General features: G+C 53.2%; 2 protein-coding genes across 2 annotated transcripts; one reads left to right on the top strand and one right to left on the bottom strand.

Annotated features, from left to right (window-relative positions):
• The first annotated feature begins 3,386 nt into the window (after positions 1-3,386).
• On the top strand, positions 3,387-5,442 carry BDP55DRAFT_612445 (uncharacterized protein). Its single transcript, XM_060571207.1, has 2 exons — positions 3,387-4,066; positions 4,140-5,442. The coding sequence occupies exons 1-2, from the start codon at positions 3,639-3,641 to the stop codon at positions 5,014-5,016; spliced, it is 1,305 nt and encodes a 434-aa protein (XP_060428362.1). The 5' UTR covers positions 3,387-3,638; the 3' UTR covers positions 5,017-5,442.
• Positions 5,443-6,383: 941 nt separating this feature from the next.
• On the bottom strand, positions 6,384-9,145 carry BDP55DRAFT_729741 (choline/Carnitine O-acyltransferase; the record flags this gene model as incomplete). Its single annotated transcript, XM_060579611.1, has 3 exons — positions 6,384-6,532; positions 6,629-8,668; positions 8,725-9,145. 3 exons carry the CDS (start codon positions 9,143-9,145, stop codon positions 6,384-6,386), a joined length of 2,610 nt encoding a protein of 869 aa, XP_060428361.1.
• Positions 9,146-13,784: the final 4,639 nt, after the last annotated feature.

Genomic DNA, 13,784 nt, shown 5'->3' with positions numbered 1-13,784 from the left:
CTCTATTAATACCTTACTTCCACAACACGTCCTGCACTCCGAAATTACATTCCCTTGAAAATTCCAACTACAAGCCAAAGCAATCAAAGACAACCATCCGAAAGAGAAGTAAGCATTGAACTTTCAATGCTCTTATTGACGATGACCATTATGACATCTATCTAATTAGAATGGCCACCCTCGGAGACAACCACTTCGATCAAACTTTCCAAAACAGCATCTTGTCCCTTCGCGAGAGAAGAGGACTTCTGACATTGATGAACATTGATTTCACCGTTCGTCGCGATGCAGTAGAGACAAAGGTCCGGTCTCTGGGCCTCATACCTGCGGCTCCTGACGATATCGTCTTCTTCTGGCCGCCTGAAAGATGTGTTTCGCAGCGAGCGCCAAGGCACATGGGACAACTCTACGTGGGGTTCGCAACCAGGCCTGACTGTACCGCGGCACTCGAAGCACTCGGACCCCGGTTTGACCTTTCCGGCCGAATGGTTACCGTGGAGAGATCAAAAACAATAAGGGGTATAAGTATGCATTAACCTCATTGTCTCTTATTTATGCTAAGGAATCCACAGCGTCGACCGCTGGTTCAAGCTGCCGTGACTACCGACGCTGCTGCTACCGCTGCCGCCACCACCGCTGCTGCTTCCAACGCTGCCATTGCTGCTGCCAACCCTGGTAACTTACGGACACTACTACGACTGATCTACCCATTCCACTGGCGCATGACGTTGACAAGATCCCATCCCACTGGGAGAAGGAAGAGAGCGGACGGCCTAACGAGAATGTCAATCCTGCATCCGAAGTACTTAACCCTGATATGCCTGACCCTCGGCAGCACGATTGAACGATGGCGGCATAACCTTTAACTTGCTTCCCTCAAGGGGTAATACCCTTCTTCACTCCTCTACGGTGGGTTGCCCCTATTCTCCATTATGGACTGCAACCTTAGACTTCGGTCTTAAAGGTCGCTTTGGTAGCTCTGCGGAGTGTGAGTTCGATTCCCATAGCGATCATGGAAGTTTTAAATACCTTCTTCTTTAATGGGTCAGACTACCGAGCCTCAGCCTGAAAGATTGCTTAGTAACTCTGCGGAGTATGGGTTGGATCAATAGCAATCACTAAAGAAACAGCAGGACACATACACAGCCATCGGGCAGTAGAGTTCTGACACTTTTTGATAACATGACTCAGAGATAATTACTCACTAGGGAGACGTATTCAGGAGACACGTTGTCTCCGCCTTCAAATCTTCGGCTGCGACGTGCTTAACGAAAGCAGTGAATAGCTTGGGGTACGGTTCAAATCGACCGCCGGAAATGACTCATGAACTTACAACATAAGGCTCTTTCCAAAGCATTCAGGCAGGCAGTCGTCATTGCTGAGGAAAAACACACCTCGACGCTGCATATGTTCCAACACCCAAGAACTTTGAGCAGTGTCGAGCCTGGCGAGATTCGATGTCGATAAGAGCTCGGCAGGGGACTAGCAAAGAATTCACACTAACTCTTCAACGGCACCTTATTTAGACATCCTCGAGGCACCTCTCTGACATCAACCCGTTTTTCTCAACGACATGTCTGGCCATGTCAGCCATCGAAGTTTGACCAGCCCGTCCGAATGTTCGATACTTGTTCCCGATTGGCGTAAGTGTTGTCTTGGTTTTTTTCATTACACGTTCCCTCACATGCTCTGGGAGCAGATCGAGATGGAGCGTATGTCTCGTAGAACCGATGCTGTGCAGACGAGAGCCGCCGGTCATCCACTTGGGCAAGTGGATCAAACAAGCACAGCTGACTCCATTATTCTGGTTGATGAAATCACTCTTTTGCTGCGGCGAATCGATCATCTTCAATTTGGCCTTCGTCTAAAAACTGTCCTCGAAATATGACTCGAAGGCGTCGGCGGAGGGATCTGCGGGCTTGTTGAATATGCCGTGGTAGGATAATCGAGTAGAGACGAGTAGTGGGGATGGCAAAGCTCTGGCAAGGCAAACAACGCACACGTGAACGACGAAGACTGAGAGAAGTGAATCAGACCCTGATATTCTCGCCATAAATCGCCAAGCTGGCGTAACTAGTACATAAAAATAACGAAAAACATTTCGTTGGGCCAAATCTCGTCTAGCTGTAATTCCGCTACCGGATCCGGTCTCTCAACAGCGCCAGAGTTATACAATCTTCATCTTCACATCAGTAGCTAAGTCAGGCCGGAGAGAGGATGTTATCTATTCTACGTCTAGGCCTAGCATTATATGAACGGCACTCAATCTCCAAGTAATACCAATACCAGGAATGATCCCAGGTGAACACACATGTGATTGCCCTGCCAACCGAAACCAACGGTCGCCAGCAAAGGCGCCTAGTCTAACGAGCAGTGGCTTAGACCATGGCTTCTCACCTCTGACAGTCGGCGATTGAATGCGAGAAGATCAAGACCATACTTAACCACCAAGTCCGAAATCAATTGAACCATGGGGCTATATTCTCATCTCAACCTGACCTAAAGAAACATAGCACAGCCCCGAGGCTGAAGCCTGATTCAGGCGGTGGTCTTGTCTAATGAGAAAGTGTGAGAGAGGACTAGTGCAGCATGCCTTCGTCTTGAGCTAGTCCACGCTGGACCAAGGGCGTCAGACTCACACGCCGGATAGGCCCCGATCAACACGCTAATGACGGGAGACCCGACTTCCAACGGCAAGGTCTGATGCTTATAGCACCCTCGGTTCCAGGAAGGATCCGATCTTCACCTTCGGCGCCCTCTTGGGTACGTCGCGAAGAAACCGGAATCCACTGGCCCATTTATCAAAGTTCGTCATGTGTTCTTCGAGAAGAAGCTGGATTTAGGCAACAGTATTGCCGCAGCTTTCAGATGTACAGAGTAATACAGACTTGCATGGCAGCCGCCAATATATCATTCGAGTATTGTTTATTTGGCGGCGCTTGAAGCGAGTCTTTGTAGCTTCGAATATGGCCACACTCCTCCGCACATAGGTTACTTCTCGGGGGTTGGATAATGTGCTGTTCCTCGGATGTCCAATGTTTCTTGCCCAATAACACTTTGTCCCCCGCTTCTACTTTTCTGCTAGGTATGTCTTTGTCTCCACGCTACCTCCGCCATTCTAAGCTTGCTCACCCTTGGTACACCAGTTCTAGTGGCGTTCTTCCCTTTTCTTTCTGCCCACGCTAAACGTATTCTTGTTTTTCAGCTTTGGCAAGCCACAGTCGTCTATCTCTGTTACGATTGGCCTGGTTGAACCCAATATGCCTGACTAGCCAATCCTCCCAGAAAACTAAGCTCATTAGCTAGTCTAGGGCTGAGCAATTTGCGGATCTGCTGTTGAAGTCAACCCAAGCCTGAACCGGTCCCGGGCGGTGCTTACACCTCACGGCTCTCTATCAAGACGGCTCGTACCTTGAACCAGTGCCCCGAGAGCACCCTTTGTGGGACAACAACGATGGGAACAGATGCGCGAACACAACGAGGGCTAGGTTTATAAACATGGCGCTCAGCCCATTCGCTCTACGAGCTGTTTCCCACGTCTCTTCCTGTCCTGTTTGGTCTCTCTCGGATTGACGGCGCACATTACTGTTATCCAAGTACTCACCAGTCTCAGTGAGACTGCTCAAAGGTCGAACAACATGGTGAACACATTTCGGTCCATCGCTGGCTTGGCGGCTCTCTCAAGCTTTGCCAGCGCCAAGCTCTACGAACTCCCTCAAGCCACCACTTCGTTCAACTTTCCCCTCGACCAATTCAGCCCTCAGCCGACCAAAGCCCCGGCGTACGCTGACTTGAGAAAAAGGCAATCATCGACGACGACCACCGTGCTCGTTGCGCCAGACAACACTTGCGGTTACATCTCTGGGCGTGCTGGTGCGGCGTACACCTGCGGAACCGCCGCCAGCTGCATTTTCTTCACATCGGTGAACGGAAACACCCCCGGGCGAGTTGCCTGTTGCGACGCCAGCGACTGTGGCGCCCGCCGGACATGCTACGATTCTAAACAGGTCTCATCGTCGAGTCTCTGCGATGGTGGCTGCCTTGTTGATCGCTTCACCTTGAAGTGGTATGTATGCCCTTGAAGATGATTCTCTCTCCTGACACCCCTCGTATTCCAGAAAGACTAACACGATATCTAGCACCAACACGGCCCGGCCATACTGCAATACCATTTCGTTTGCGGATGGCATCTTTGACTATTGGTGCAACACGGCAGAGATATCAACCCCGCAAGCCGCGACGACCACCTATGAGGGCGGGCCGGCGCGCAACTGGACGCCATTGGCGCTGACAGACGACACCTCGTCCAGCAGCGTCATCCGGCCAGCCAGCTCCGGAGTTATCACAGGAACCGCTAGCGGCTCGGTGTCCGCGCCCTCGATAACCACGTCTCCCGACAATGACAACAACGGCGGCATCAACAATAACAACAATAACAACAAATCTTCGACCCCCGTAGGTGCCATCGTCGGAGGCGTCGTCGGCGGCATCGCCGTCATCGCCCTCATCGCCTTTGGAATCTTCTTCATTCTCCGCAAGAAGAAGAAGACGCAGCAACCCGGACCCGGACCTCACGGCCAGCCTCCCATGATGACCCAGCAGCAGCAGCCACCTCCAATGGGCTACGCCCCAGCACCTCAGGGCTCGCCGGCACAGTACGCCGGCCAAACGCAGACGCATTCCTACTACGAGACAAAGTACGACGGCCAGGGCGGATACCCGCAGCAGAACTACGGCGGCACGCCCCCTCCTCCTCCCGGTCAACAGGGAGGCGGCTACCAGCAACCCTACTACAACGGCAACATGGCGGTACCCGACCGCGCGGACACGACGAGTCCCAGTGCCATGTCCCAGGCGACACACAGCAACCGCCTCAGCACGCAACCCGTCAGCCCGAATCATCCGCAAGGCGGGTTCCAGCAGTTTGGCGGTGGTGGTGGGCAGCCGCAGCCGACGATTCACGAGGCGCCTGCGAATGGTGATGGGCACAAGGGGCAGATGCATGAGCTTGCTTAGTTGCAGCTACAATGCTTCTGTCAATCTTGATCGTTGATGTTACGACATGAGACTTTTGTGGATTCTGTGTATACTTTTGTGTTTTACTAGGGAATGTTTCCTCTTGGAAGCGGTAAGGTGGTTCACTACACAGAGAGTGAAGAAACTATGGGGTTGCCTGACCTAGGCTAATTTGGTGTATTGGTGTTGTATTAGACTTGGACTTAATGATTTATATTCTAACGAAGGTTGATGTTTTATAAGGAGATACATGTACGAACTTGTGGGTTTCTTACAGGGAGATATGAGCCTCTTGGAAGGTTGAATCTTCCTCTGTCTTCCATCGTTTGCGAGCATGATTCTGAGAGGTATTGAAAAGAATCGATTCATCCACCCTCATGTAGCTGAAGTGACGTTCCACCATGGCTCACAAAGTTCCAGAAGGTGTAAAGAGTGTACTCGACACGCAGCAAGCACAGCAGATACAGCAGGACCGTGTGACGCGTATGGACCAATATAAGGAGGGTATCAAGTAGGTGACAAAAAGGAGTTCCATCCAACAACAAGTGTTCCACCTAACCACTATCTTGTCGCGGATGGCAGCGGTCCAAGAAGTGCCGAGAACACCATTCTTGTCCGAATTGGACCTTTTGTTCGAATCTTTGCCGCGTATGCAAGAAGACATGGCAGGCGCTCAACAGAATCAAGGGGTCTGAGCTATTGCAAGCAAAGCATGCCTTGGCGAGGTCTGAGGCTTGTTCATACCCCTCTGGCCGAAAGAAAGACAGACTTACGCCGACTGCGTAGAAGCGCGATGTCGATGATGTGCCCTGTGCCGCTCAATGAGTACCTTTTATCTCTATTCTAATCGTCACTACTACCTCTCTAAACACCACTGCCTCTAGTAACACTATCACTGCCATCAATACCACTACTGCTTTTAAAGGTAGCCTGGTCTCTCTGGAATGTATTCTTTACAGAATATACTCTGAGAGACTTTAGTAGGGGATGATGACAAATAATGTTACCGCATAGTGTTCTAGTGGATGATAGCCACGAAAGGGTCGTGTTCGACATGTCTAGACCGAGGCAGTATCTGCACCTTTGCACAGCAATCAAGCCGGGATGGCTCATTGATCTCCCGTACTTCCAGGAAAACTGATTGCCAAAGAGGGGATATGGACGGTATATATACGTAAATGTGAAGAAGCTTCCTCGATCGCGCGAGAAGCAGTCTTGGGCTTGGATGTACCAACTAGTCTTCTTTCCTCTACATCTTTTCCCTTACAGGGGTCCAACGTCAACCCCTTCACGTCTCTATCTACACAGGGGTAACAACCCTTCTTCTCTCCTCCAGATAGAGAAAACCCGCAACCCGGACACCAACGCTAATAATCAATCAGCCGCAGCTTCTTTCCAATCTCCCTCCGCCGCGCCTGTACCGCCGCGCGCTCAGAGGGCTTCGTCTCCCCGGGGTCCATGTTCTCCCCACGAGCCTTCAACGCTTGGAGAAGCATGCCTGCGTCAAAGAAGCCGTCTAATGTTTCGTATTAGCAAGAAAGCCATTTCATCAGGGGAAATTTTCCCGTCAAGATAAAGGAAAACGGAAAGGAAAAAAAAAAAAAAGACTTACATCCGCCAAGCTCATCATCCTCGCTAAGCGTGACACTCTCCTCCGTAGGCGACTGCGTACCCGTCGAAGATCTCGCGACAGACGGCTTGATAGCGTCGTGCGCGGTGATGAGGCGGCCGCGCGACTTGATCCCCTTGGGCGGCTTCGGCCTCGCCTGTAGATCCAGCTCGCGCGCGCGGGTCTGCTTGGCGGCACCCATGCCCGCGCCACCGGTGCCGCGGCGGGATGTGATGCGGAGAATCCGCCGCACCTCAAGGAGATAACTCTCGAGCGTGTCGACAAAGCGCTTGGTCTGGCGGTGCTTGCTCGACACGCAGATGGAGATACCCTCGTCCTTGATGATGTACCCGATACCGAAGCCGTCGCCCGACGTGGGGCCAAAGCCGAATTGGCGCAGGGACGGGTTACCGCAGTTGGACGTCGACATGATTGTATTGTTGAGCTTGTCCCACCCGGAGTCGGCGAAGATCTGCGGCATCGCGGCCTGGTTGTTGCCGTTGCGCGAGTTGGTACTGTCGCCGCGGGCGCGGCCGGTGGAGGAGGACTGTAGCTCTGCGCCGTTGAGGGAGAGGACTGAGTCCCGGCCGGGGCTACCGACGGCGGACTCGCTGACGTCCTGCTCAGAGAGAGCGTCGATGGGGCTTGAATAGCCGTTGGAGCTGCCAGAGAGCTCGTCGTCCATGGAGCGCTGCCAGGTGCAGAAGAGGGCGTAGAGGTGGCGGTCGCAGCCCTCTGCTTTGGCGCACTCGCGGGTGCTGTTGACGTGTCGTTGGCACGCCTTTCGCAGGGCCTCGACCTTGTGCTCGGCTGGGTTGTCGGCCCAAAACGTCTGGACAAAGTTGACTGATTCGTCTGAGACGCTGCGGATGGCCTCGGTGCGGCCGTGGAGGAAAATCTTGGTCATGGCGGGTTCGTAGGTGCACTCAACGCGGCCGTAGAGCCCGTAGTAGGCGGCTTGGAAAGCCATCTGCACAAAGGCGTCGGGGGAGAAGCCCATGGAAGTCATAAAGTTCTTGCCGTAGTGCTTGAAGTCGAGCGTCTTGAATTCGTTCTGCTCAATGAGGTCGGCGAGGCGGGTCTCGGCGAAGCGGACGGCGACGCTGAGCTCCGGGTTCATGTCCCACTCGAGCTTGTGCGGTGTCGTATTGACCTCGCCGAAGCTGTCCGGATCGCGCTTCGCCGGGTCTGGGCTGGTGGAGGCCCAGAGAGTCGGAGCCTGGCCGTTGATGGTCCGGGCAAAGCGGAGGATGGTGTCCGTGTACACGTCGCTGGCGAACCGCAGGACCGTGTGGCCGTCGACGCCGGTGTGCTCAAAGTTGATTCCTGCACTGCCGTTTTTGCATACAATAATTTGCAGTTTGTCGTACCATCTGTTGGTGCAGGTTCCGATTTGCACACCCTTCTCGACCAAGCTGGTACCGCACAACATGTTACCACAAAGAGCGTCGGCGTCAACCGGCTCGGTGTAGTCAAGACACAGAACGAAAAGGGCCGAGTCGACAATCCCCAGACAATCGGCGTTGTTTGAACCCTCCTCCCGGGTCAGGACATCTCTCAGTCCCGACCAGATCTTCCGGTTTTCCGTGCTGAGGACACCCAGGGCCCCCTTGGCCGCATCCTGAATCGGCGTCTGGGCAGCATCGTCGATGATGGTCTGCAGGTTGATGGATACATCTTTCTCGCTCATAATGAGGTCATGGTTGTCGTCCAAAACGTCAAACCAGTAGAATTGGCCATGGCACATGACAATGATGTGTTTCGACTCCGGGTCCTGCTCGATTTGGCATCCATTTTCCGTGGGTACACGTGCTGTTCCGAAGAGCCTAGAGTATTGGTACATGCAAAGAGGCTGACCCTTGACCGTGTCTGGAGGCAATTCCTCCTTGCGAACTGCTCTCACAAATTCAAGGGCCGACACCACGAGCGATGCCGCTCGGGTCACTTGGTTGTTTCTTGCAGGAGTGGGATCATCTTCTAGGAGGAAAAACGGGTTGAGGTTGAGAACAACCGGATTATCAAAGTTTAAGTATGAATCATACCCTTACACAAAGTGGCTTGTTAGTCAAGATTGAGACGAGGGATATAGATGTGCTTACAAAACTGTTCAATATAACTCGTCTTGTCCTGGGCGTACGTCTTTAGCTTGTCCTGTAGAGCCGGGCCATCGTGCTTCAGGAAGTCCTGTAGCGCCTGCTTGGTCTCTGAATGTTCTCGTGCAGACTGTAACGGCTTGAGGGCAGTGAGATACTTTTGTGCTGTGGTTTCCAACTCGGGGATGGGCAGGTGCTTGAGCTTCTCCTGGGCAGCGAATGTGACACCGCCCTCGACGGACTTGTCTTTGTACACTGCCATAGAGCGAGTGGTCTCTGTGCTCTGCTTCGGTTTTGACGGCTCGACTTGCTTCCAAAGATCTGAGGTGTCTGGGATGGAACGAGGAACCGAGGATGGAGGAATAGCCTTTTCGAGAGTCTCACCGAGTGGCCTAGGTCGCGAAAAGATTCTGACTTGAGTGGGCATGGTTGTTAGCGGAGGGTGACTCCTTTTCTTATGCGTAGAGAGGCGAGACGTTGGTGCTGATGTTTAATCCGCGCAGCGCCGTGCGGTAGAAGTAGTGGCAGTCTTGGAAGAAAATTGGTAGCATTACACTAGATGTTGATATAACATCTGGACGACTATGGGCAGTGTAGTAAGGGGGGGAAGGGAAGAGGGAAAAGAGGAGACAGCTCGGCTACAGGAAGGGAAATGGACTAGGGATATATCGACGGGCCTAAGGAAGTTCGGAGGAGAGAGAGGGAGAGGCTGACAAGGTGAAGTCAGGGTGGTAGGCACTAGCATACTCAGAACGGCGCATCTGTAAGGCGGATGAAATAGGTACGAAGTACAGACGAGATGGGATCAAGTGGAACCCCCCACAAAGACGACTGGGATGGGGCTGGCGTGCAAATACCAGTTCACTCTGGGGTCCCGGGGTCTCATCTCGAGGAACAGGACGCCCTTTCACATGTGGAACAGAGGTCTCGAGTGATGGCACCGCAGGGCCGGAAGCAAGCGCTTAATTGGGCTGGCGGAAGACAGGAAACGGAGAGGGGACGGGCACTTCGGGAAATCCGCGCTGGCTAGGTCAGGCCCTGGGAAGCAGAGGGGAGCTTGGCTTGTGAAACTCGCTCCGCAGGCCCGACGCGAAATGATAATATGGGTGCGGCCAGTTTCGTAATCTGCCGAGACTTTATGGATAAAAGACTAAGCCAGACAGGGGAGAGGAAAGCAATGTCACCTACCGGCGCAGTCGAACCAGTTGTTTGCGGCCGCTGGTTATCTTTTTAGATGAAGATGTTGGACGTAGTTGGGGCAGAGAATGCGGGTGAGGCTGATGACTTGTCAAGTTGATGTTCGCTTCTATACAAGTATCTTGGTTAGAAACGGTTGGGCTTTTGGTCAAGACATTCTGCCTAGTCGTCCCCGGTGAAGCCATCTGTCAGATGGACCTAGCTAGCACGAGGACAAGTAGAGACAGAGAGGCACAGGGCAGTATGGGCACCTGTCACTCACCTTGTTCCACTAGACACACAATCAGATTGTCAATGGTGTCCACAGGCTACTCTAAGTGACTGGGTCGACCACGAGAAGCGAAGAGGTGTCGATACAGGATGGCGGGGATGCAGGAAATAGAATTCGAGGACTAGTTCCGGGATGCGACTCGACGTTACTGGGAGTGAACGGGTTGTCGGCTACGATGAAGGCGGCGGCGGTGCAGAGTGAGGGAAAGAAGAGAGTGTGAGCGTGGGCGTGTGCGGGTGGGTGAGAGGATGACTGAGTTAGTGAGTGAGTGAGTGAAGGGTGTGATGCAATGAGGGCGATGGGCGCTTCTGGAAATCCGACGTCAGGCTCCACAAGCAGGTGCAGGCGCAGGTTGCAGATGATTTGTCTTGTAATACTCTTGGAGTCTTGGTATCCGTAGACTTGGAGTTGGGGAAAAGTGCTTGGCTGAGCCGGTTCAGGCTACGAACCCCACGGGGTCGTGGGCGTGGCGTTGGTGGATTGTGAGTGAGCCTTTCGGGCGAAGGGGAATATTGCAACAACGTGGCAATGGACGGCTCTGGTTGGACGGACGAATCGAGCACCGATTTGGCATGCGCTTGATGCGACCTGGGTGTACAGAGAGTACTGTACAGAAAGACCAGGCCAGGGCACAAGGATTGGGAGTGTGTGTGTGGGTTGCGAGTTGCGACACAGCTCGAATGCGCTTGGCGGCTGACTGATTCGGCGCGAGGGTTGTGCTGGCGCGGGTTTTGCTCGTGAAAGACGCCGGGGAGACACGGAGGCTAGATGAAGAAGTTGGATGGGTGAACGGATGGATGGATCGCTGAAGACTGATGTTCCAACTGCCTTGGAGTAGACTTCTTCAGCAAATCCGAGTAGCTGTAACCGTGCCGGTATCCAGGTTGATCATCGATGGTGAGCCGGTTCAAAGTTGAGAAACCTATGAGATAGTCTCAGTCGCATTCCACAAGTGGAGGTTGAAGAGAAGAACTGGAGCCGGAGAGAGAGAATGAGAGAAAAGAGGGGAAGACGGAAATTGTGGGTAACAAATCGTCCACTTCAGTTCCCCCGCGGGATGACTTGATTGGGGAAAAGGCCAGGGGTCCAACGAGGAAGGTGTACTTCGTACTCCGTACCAAGGTAAGGTACTTGCTTCGCCTTTCTTCCCTTGAGCGATGACAACAAGCAGCAGTGACGGCCACAAAAGCCAAGTAGAGAAACAGAGCCTGTATTCGTACTGCCTTGTGAAACTTGCAACCTTGCTGGATCGTGGTTCTGGGTTGCTGTTATCGAGTCCCAGTTACTGACATGTGCCCAGTTGCGAGCCAAGCAACTACGGCGGCGATCAGGACCAGCGGAAAGTCTGTCCAGCTTGGGGTCCGGTTGGTCTGGTCTATTTGGCGTGCGGGGGTCTTCGTCGTCTTCTCTTCCGTCACCGAGTTGCCAGGTCCTTTTGGGTATGAAGTAGTGGTCCGCTGCTTGAGAGTTGGTAATAAGCAACGACAAGAAGATTTGGTCTTCCAGTGGTCGCTTGTGAAGTCGAGAAAAGCTTCCGGCGCTTCTTCAAGAGTCCGGGTTGAATTGCGCAAGTTCAACCGCGACGTGATGCTCGACTTTGGTTCAGGCTATATCTGCTCCGGAGCGAGAGACAACCCCTCACGATCGTGTTGGAGAGTATTTGCTCAGGTGACACTAGCAATGACGATGCTGCTTGTCACTGAAGCACGACTAGTCGCTGGCCTGCCTACTAGTAATAACCTCCAATTGTACCCAACAGGCCTCATTTAAATCTTCAAATCTTTCAAAGCATCAGATGTTGGTGAAATACCTGCCTAGTCGAGGCCAGAATCTCTCTTGTACGCCACAGCCTCCCGTCCCTCCGCAGAACTCTTCCACCTTCCCGAGGGCATCTGGCGATCTATAAGACACAACTCTCCAAAAGGTCAAGGTGCATCGGATGAAAAGCAGAACGGCCTGGCGCCGGCCGGGGAAGCGCAAGTAGCTCGCGAATCAGGGTGCCTGGACCGAGCCAGCCGAACGCCAGCGACCAACCCCGGGCCCAGCCATGGAAAGAGCCCAACCCGGCGCCCTCTGTGGACGACGGCTGGATTGCCGATGGTGGATCATCAATCCCCTCTCGTGTCTGCTACCTGTGTGTTCGGATCAAAGGACGTTGACAAACGTGGGAGAGGCAGTGTGCGTGGATTCCTTAGATTGGACCAGCGCCCATCTGGCAGGACCGCAGGACCGCAAGCAGCCCGCCCCGCCGTAAGGTATGGAAGTGCCTACCTAGTACCTACCTTATGGCGTACGGAGCACTGCGGGAGTGTGCTCCACAGTGGGAAGCAAACCGTCAGTCCGGGTCACCTGCAGCATGCGCCTACCTTACCAACCTTACCTCGAGACTTGGGGAACCTGCCGCCGCCGCCGCCGCCAGCTGACGCTCAAAGGAACATCATTTGCCTCTCGTCTGGTTCGTCCGTTTTGGGAAAACCACCACCGGTCACTCGCGGGGAAGGGAGGCGCCATCAGGGAGAGGCCGCAGGACCTTACCGAGAATATTCCGGGGCTGCGGAACCGCCCTTCGCGTGGGGTGCTGGTGACACTGCATCCAGTGCTTCAGCAGTGGTCCCTTTTCCCCGCCATCTGCATCTGGCATACGAAGTACAGCTCCGCGCCAAGTTGCCGATGACAGCTCCTGTCCACATTCTCCGTCCTTGAGAAGCCTAGCCACTACGAATAGGCAGTTGGCATTTCGATTACGATATGCCTCCATCTTTTGCTTTGCACTATTGAAAAAAAAAAACGCAGACAGAGAGTGCAGTGTTTTAATCGCCCTACCTACTGGTAGGACCAAGCTTTGACTTACTCTTCGGCCACAAGTTGGGGGAACTTTGGGCTCATCTACGGTTCACGACACCCGAGTTGCCGGCCCTTCGGTTCCGGCACGGATTCGGCCCCACTTCAACTTACATGACATGACAGTTCGGGACTCCGGCACACGGCAACGAGTAAGTCATCTCACTAAGAGTCAAGAATCAAGATCCAGTTCTCGTTAAGAATGCCGATCCTCACTATTTCCGTACTGTTCTTGCTTCGTGTAAGCAAAGTCTCATTTCCTCTTTGATTGCCCTCTCCCTCTCTCCAAGTTGCAGAAGTGTGATAATGTCCACACATAAGACTTCGCGGCTCAGAAGTGTCAATGATACAGTCTCTCAAATTCATCGCCGTACATCCAAATCTACTGAGGGGTTCAGGCACCCGCATACAAATTGGAAATTGATACACGAGGTAGATTATTATAGCAACTATATCCAAGTGTTGGAATCCTAAATACTGAAGTGAAAAAACCAGCCTCCATTTCCACCGCATATTCCCGATACTACGGTCTCTTTCCCATATGTACCATAAGCATATACAACCCCAAGTCCGTCATGAGGCTCAAATTCGTAACCCAAACTCTGCCCCCCCATCTCATATTAAGGAGCGCATCTTCGGCGACCGGATACTTCAAGATGAGCCCGCTCGCGGTCATCGCAAACTCCCGAGGGCAGGGTAGCTATTACACCCACCAGCATCACCGCCACAACTATATCGATTTGGCACTGCCCAAAAT

This window comes from Colletotrichum godetiae (genome assembly GCF_030913485.1).
Source record: "Colletotrichum godetiae strain CBS 193.32 chromosome Unknown BDP55scaffold_26, whole genome shotgun sequence".
Taxonomy (NCBI): domain Eukaryota; kingdom Fungi; phylum Ascomycota; class Sordariomycetes; order Glomerellales; family Glomerellaceae; genus Colletotrichum; species Colletotrichum godetiae.
Note: the sequence above shows the minus strand (reverse complement) of the source record. Positions and strands in the feature narration are given on the sequence as shown.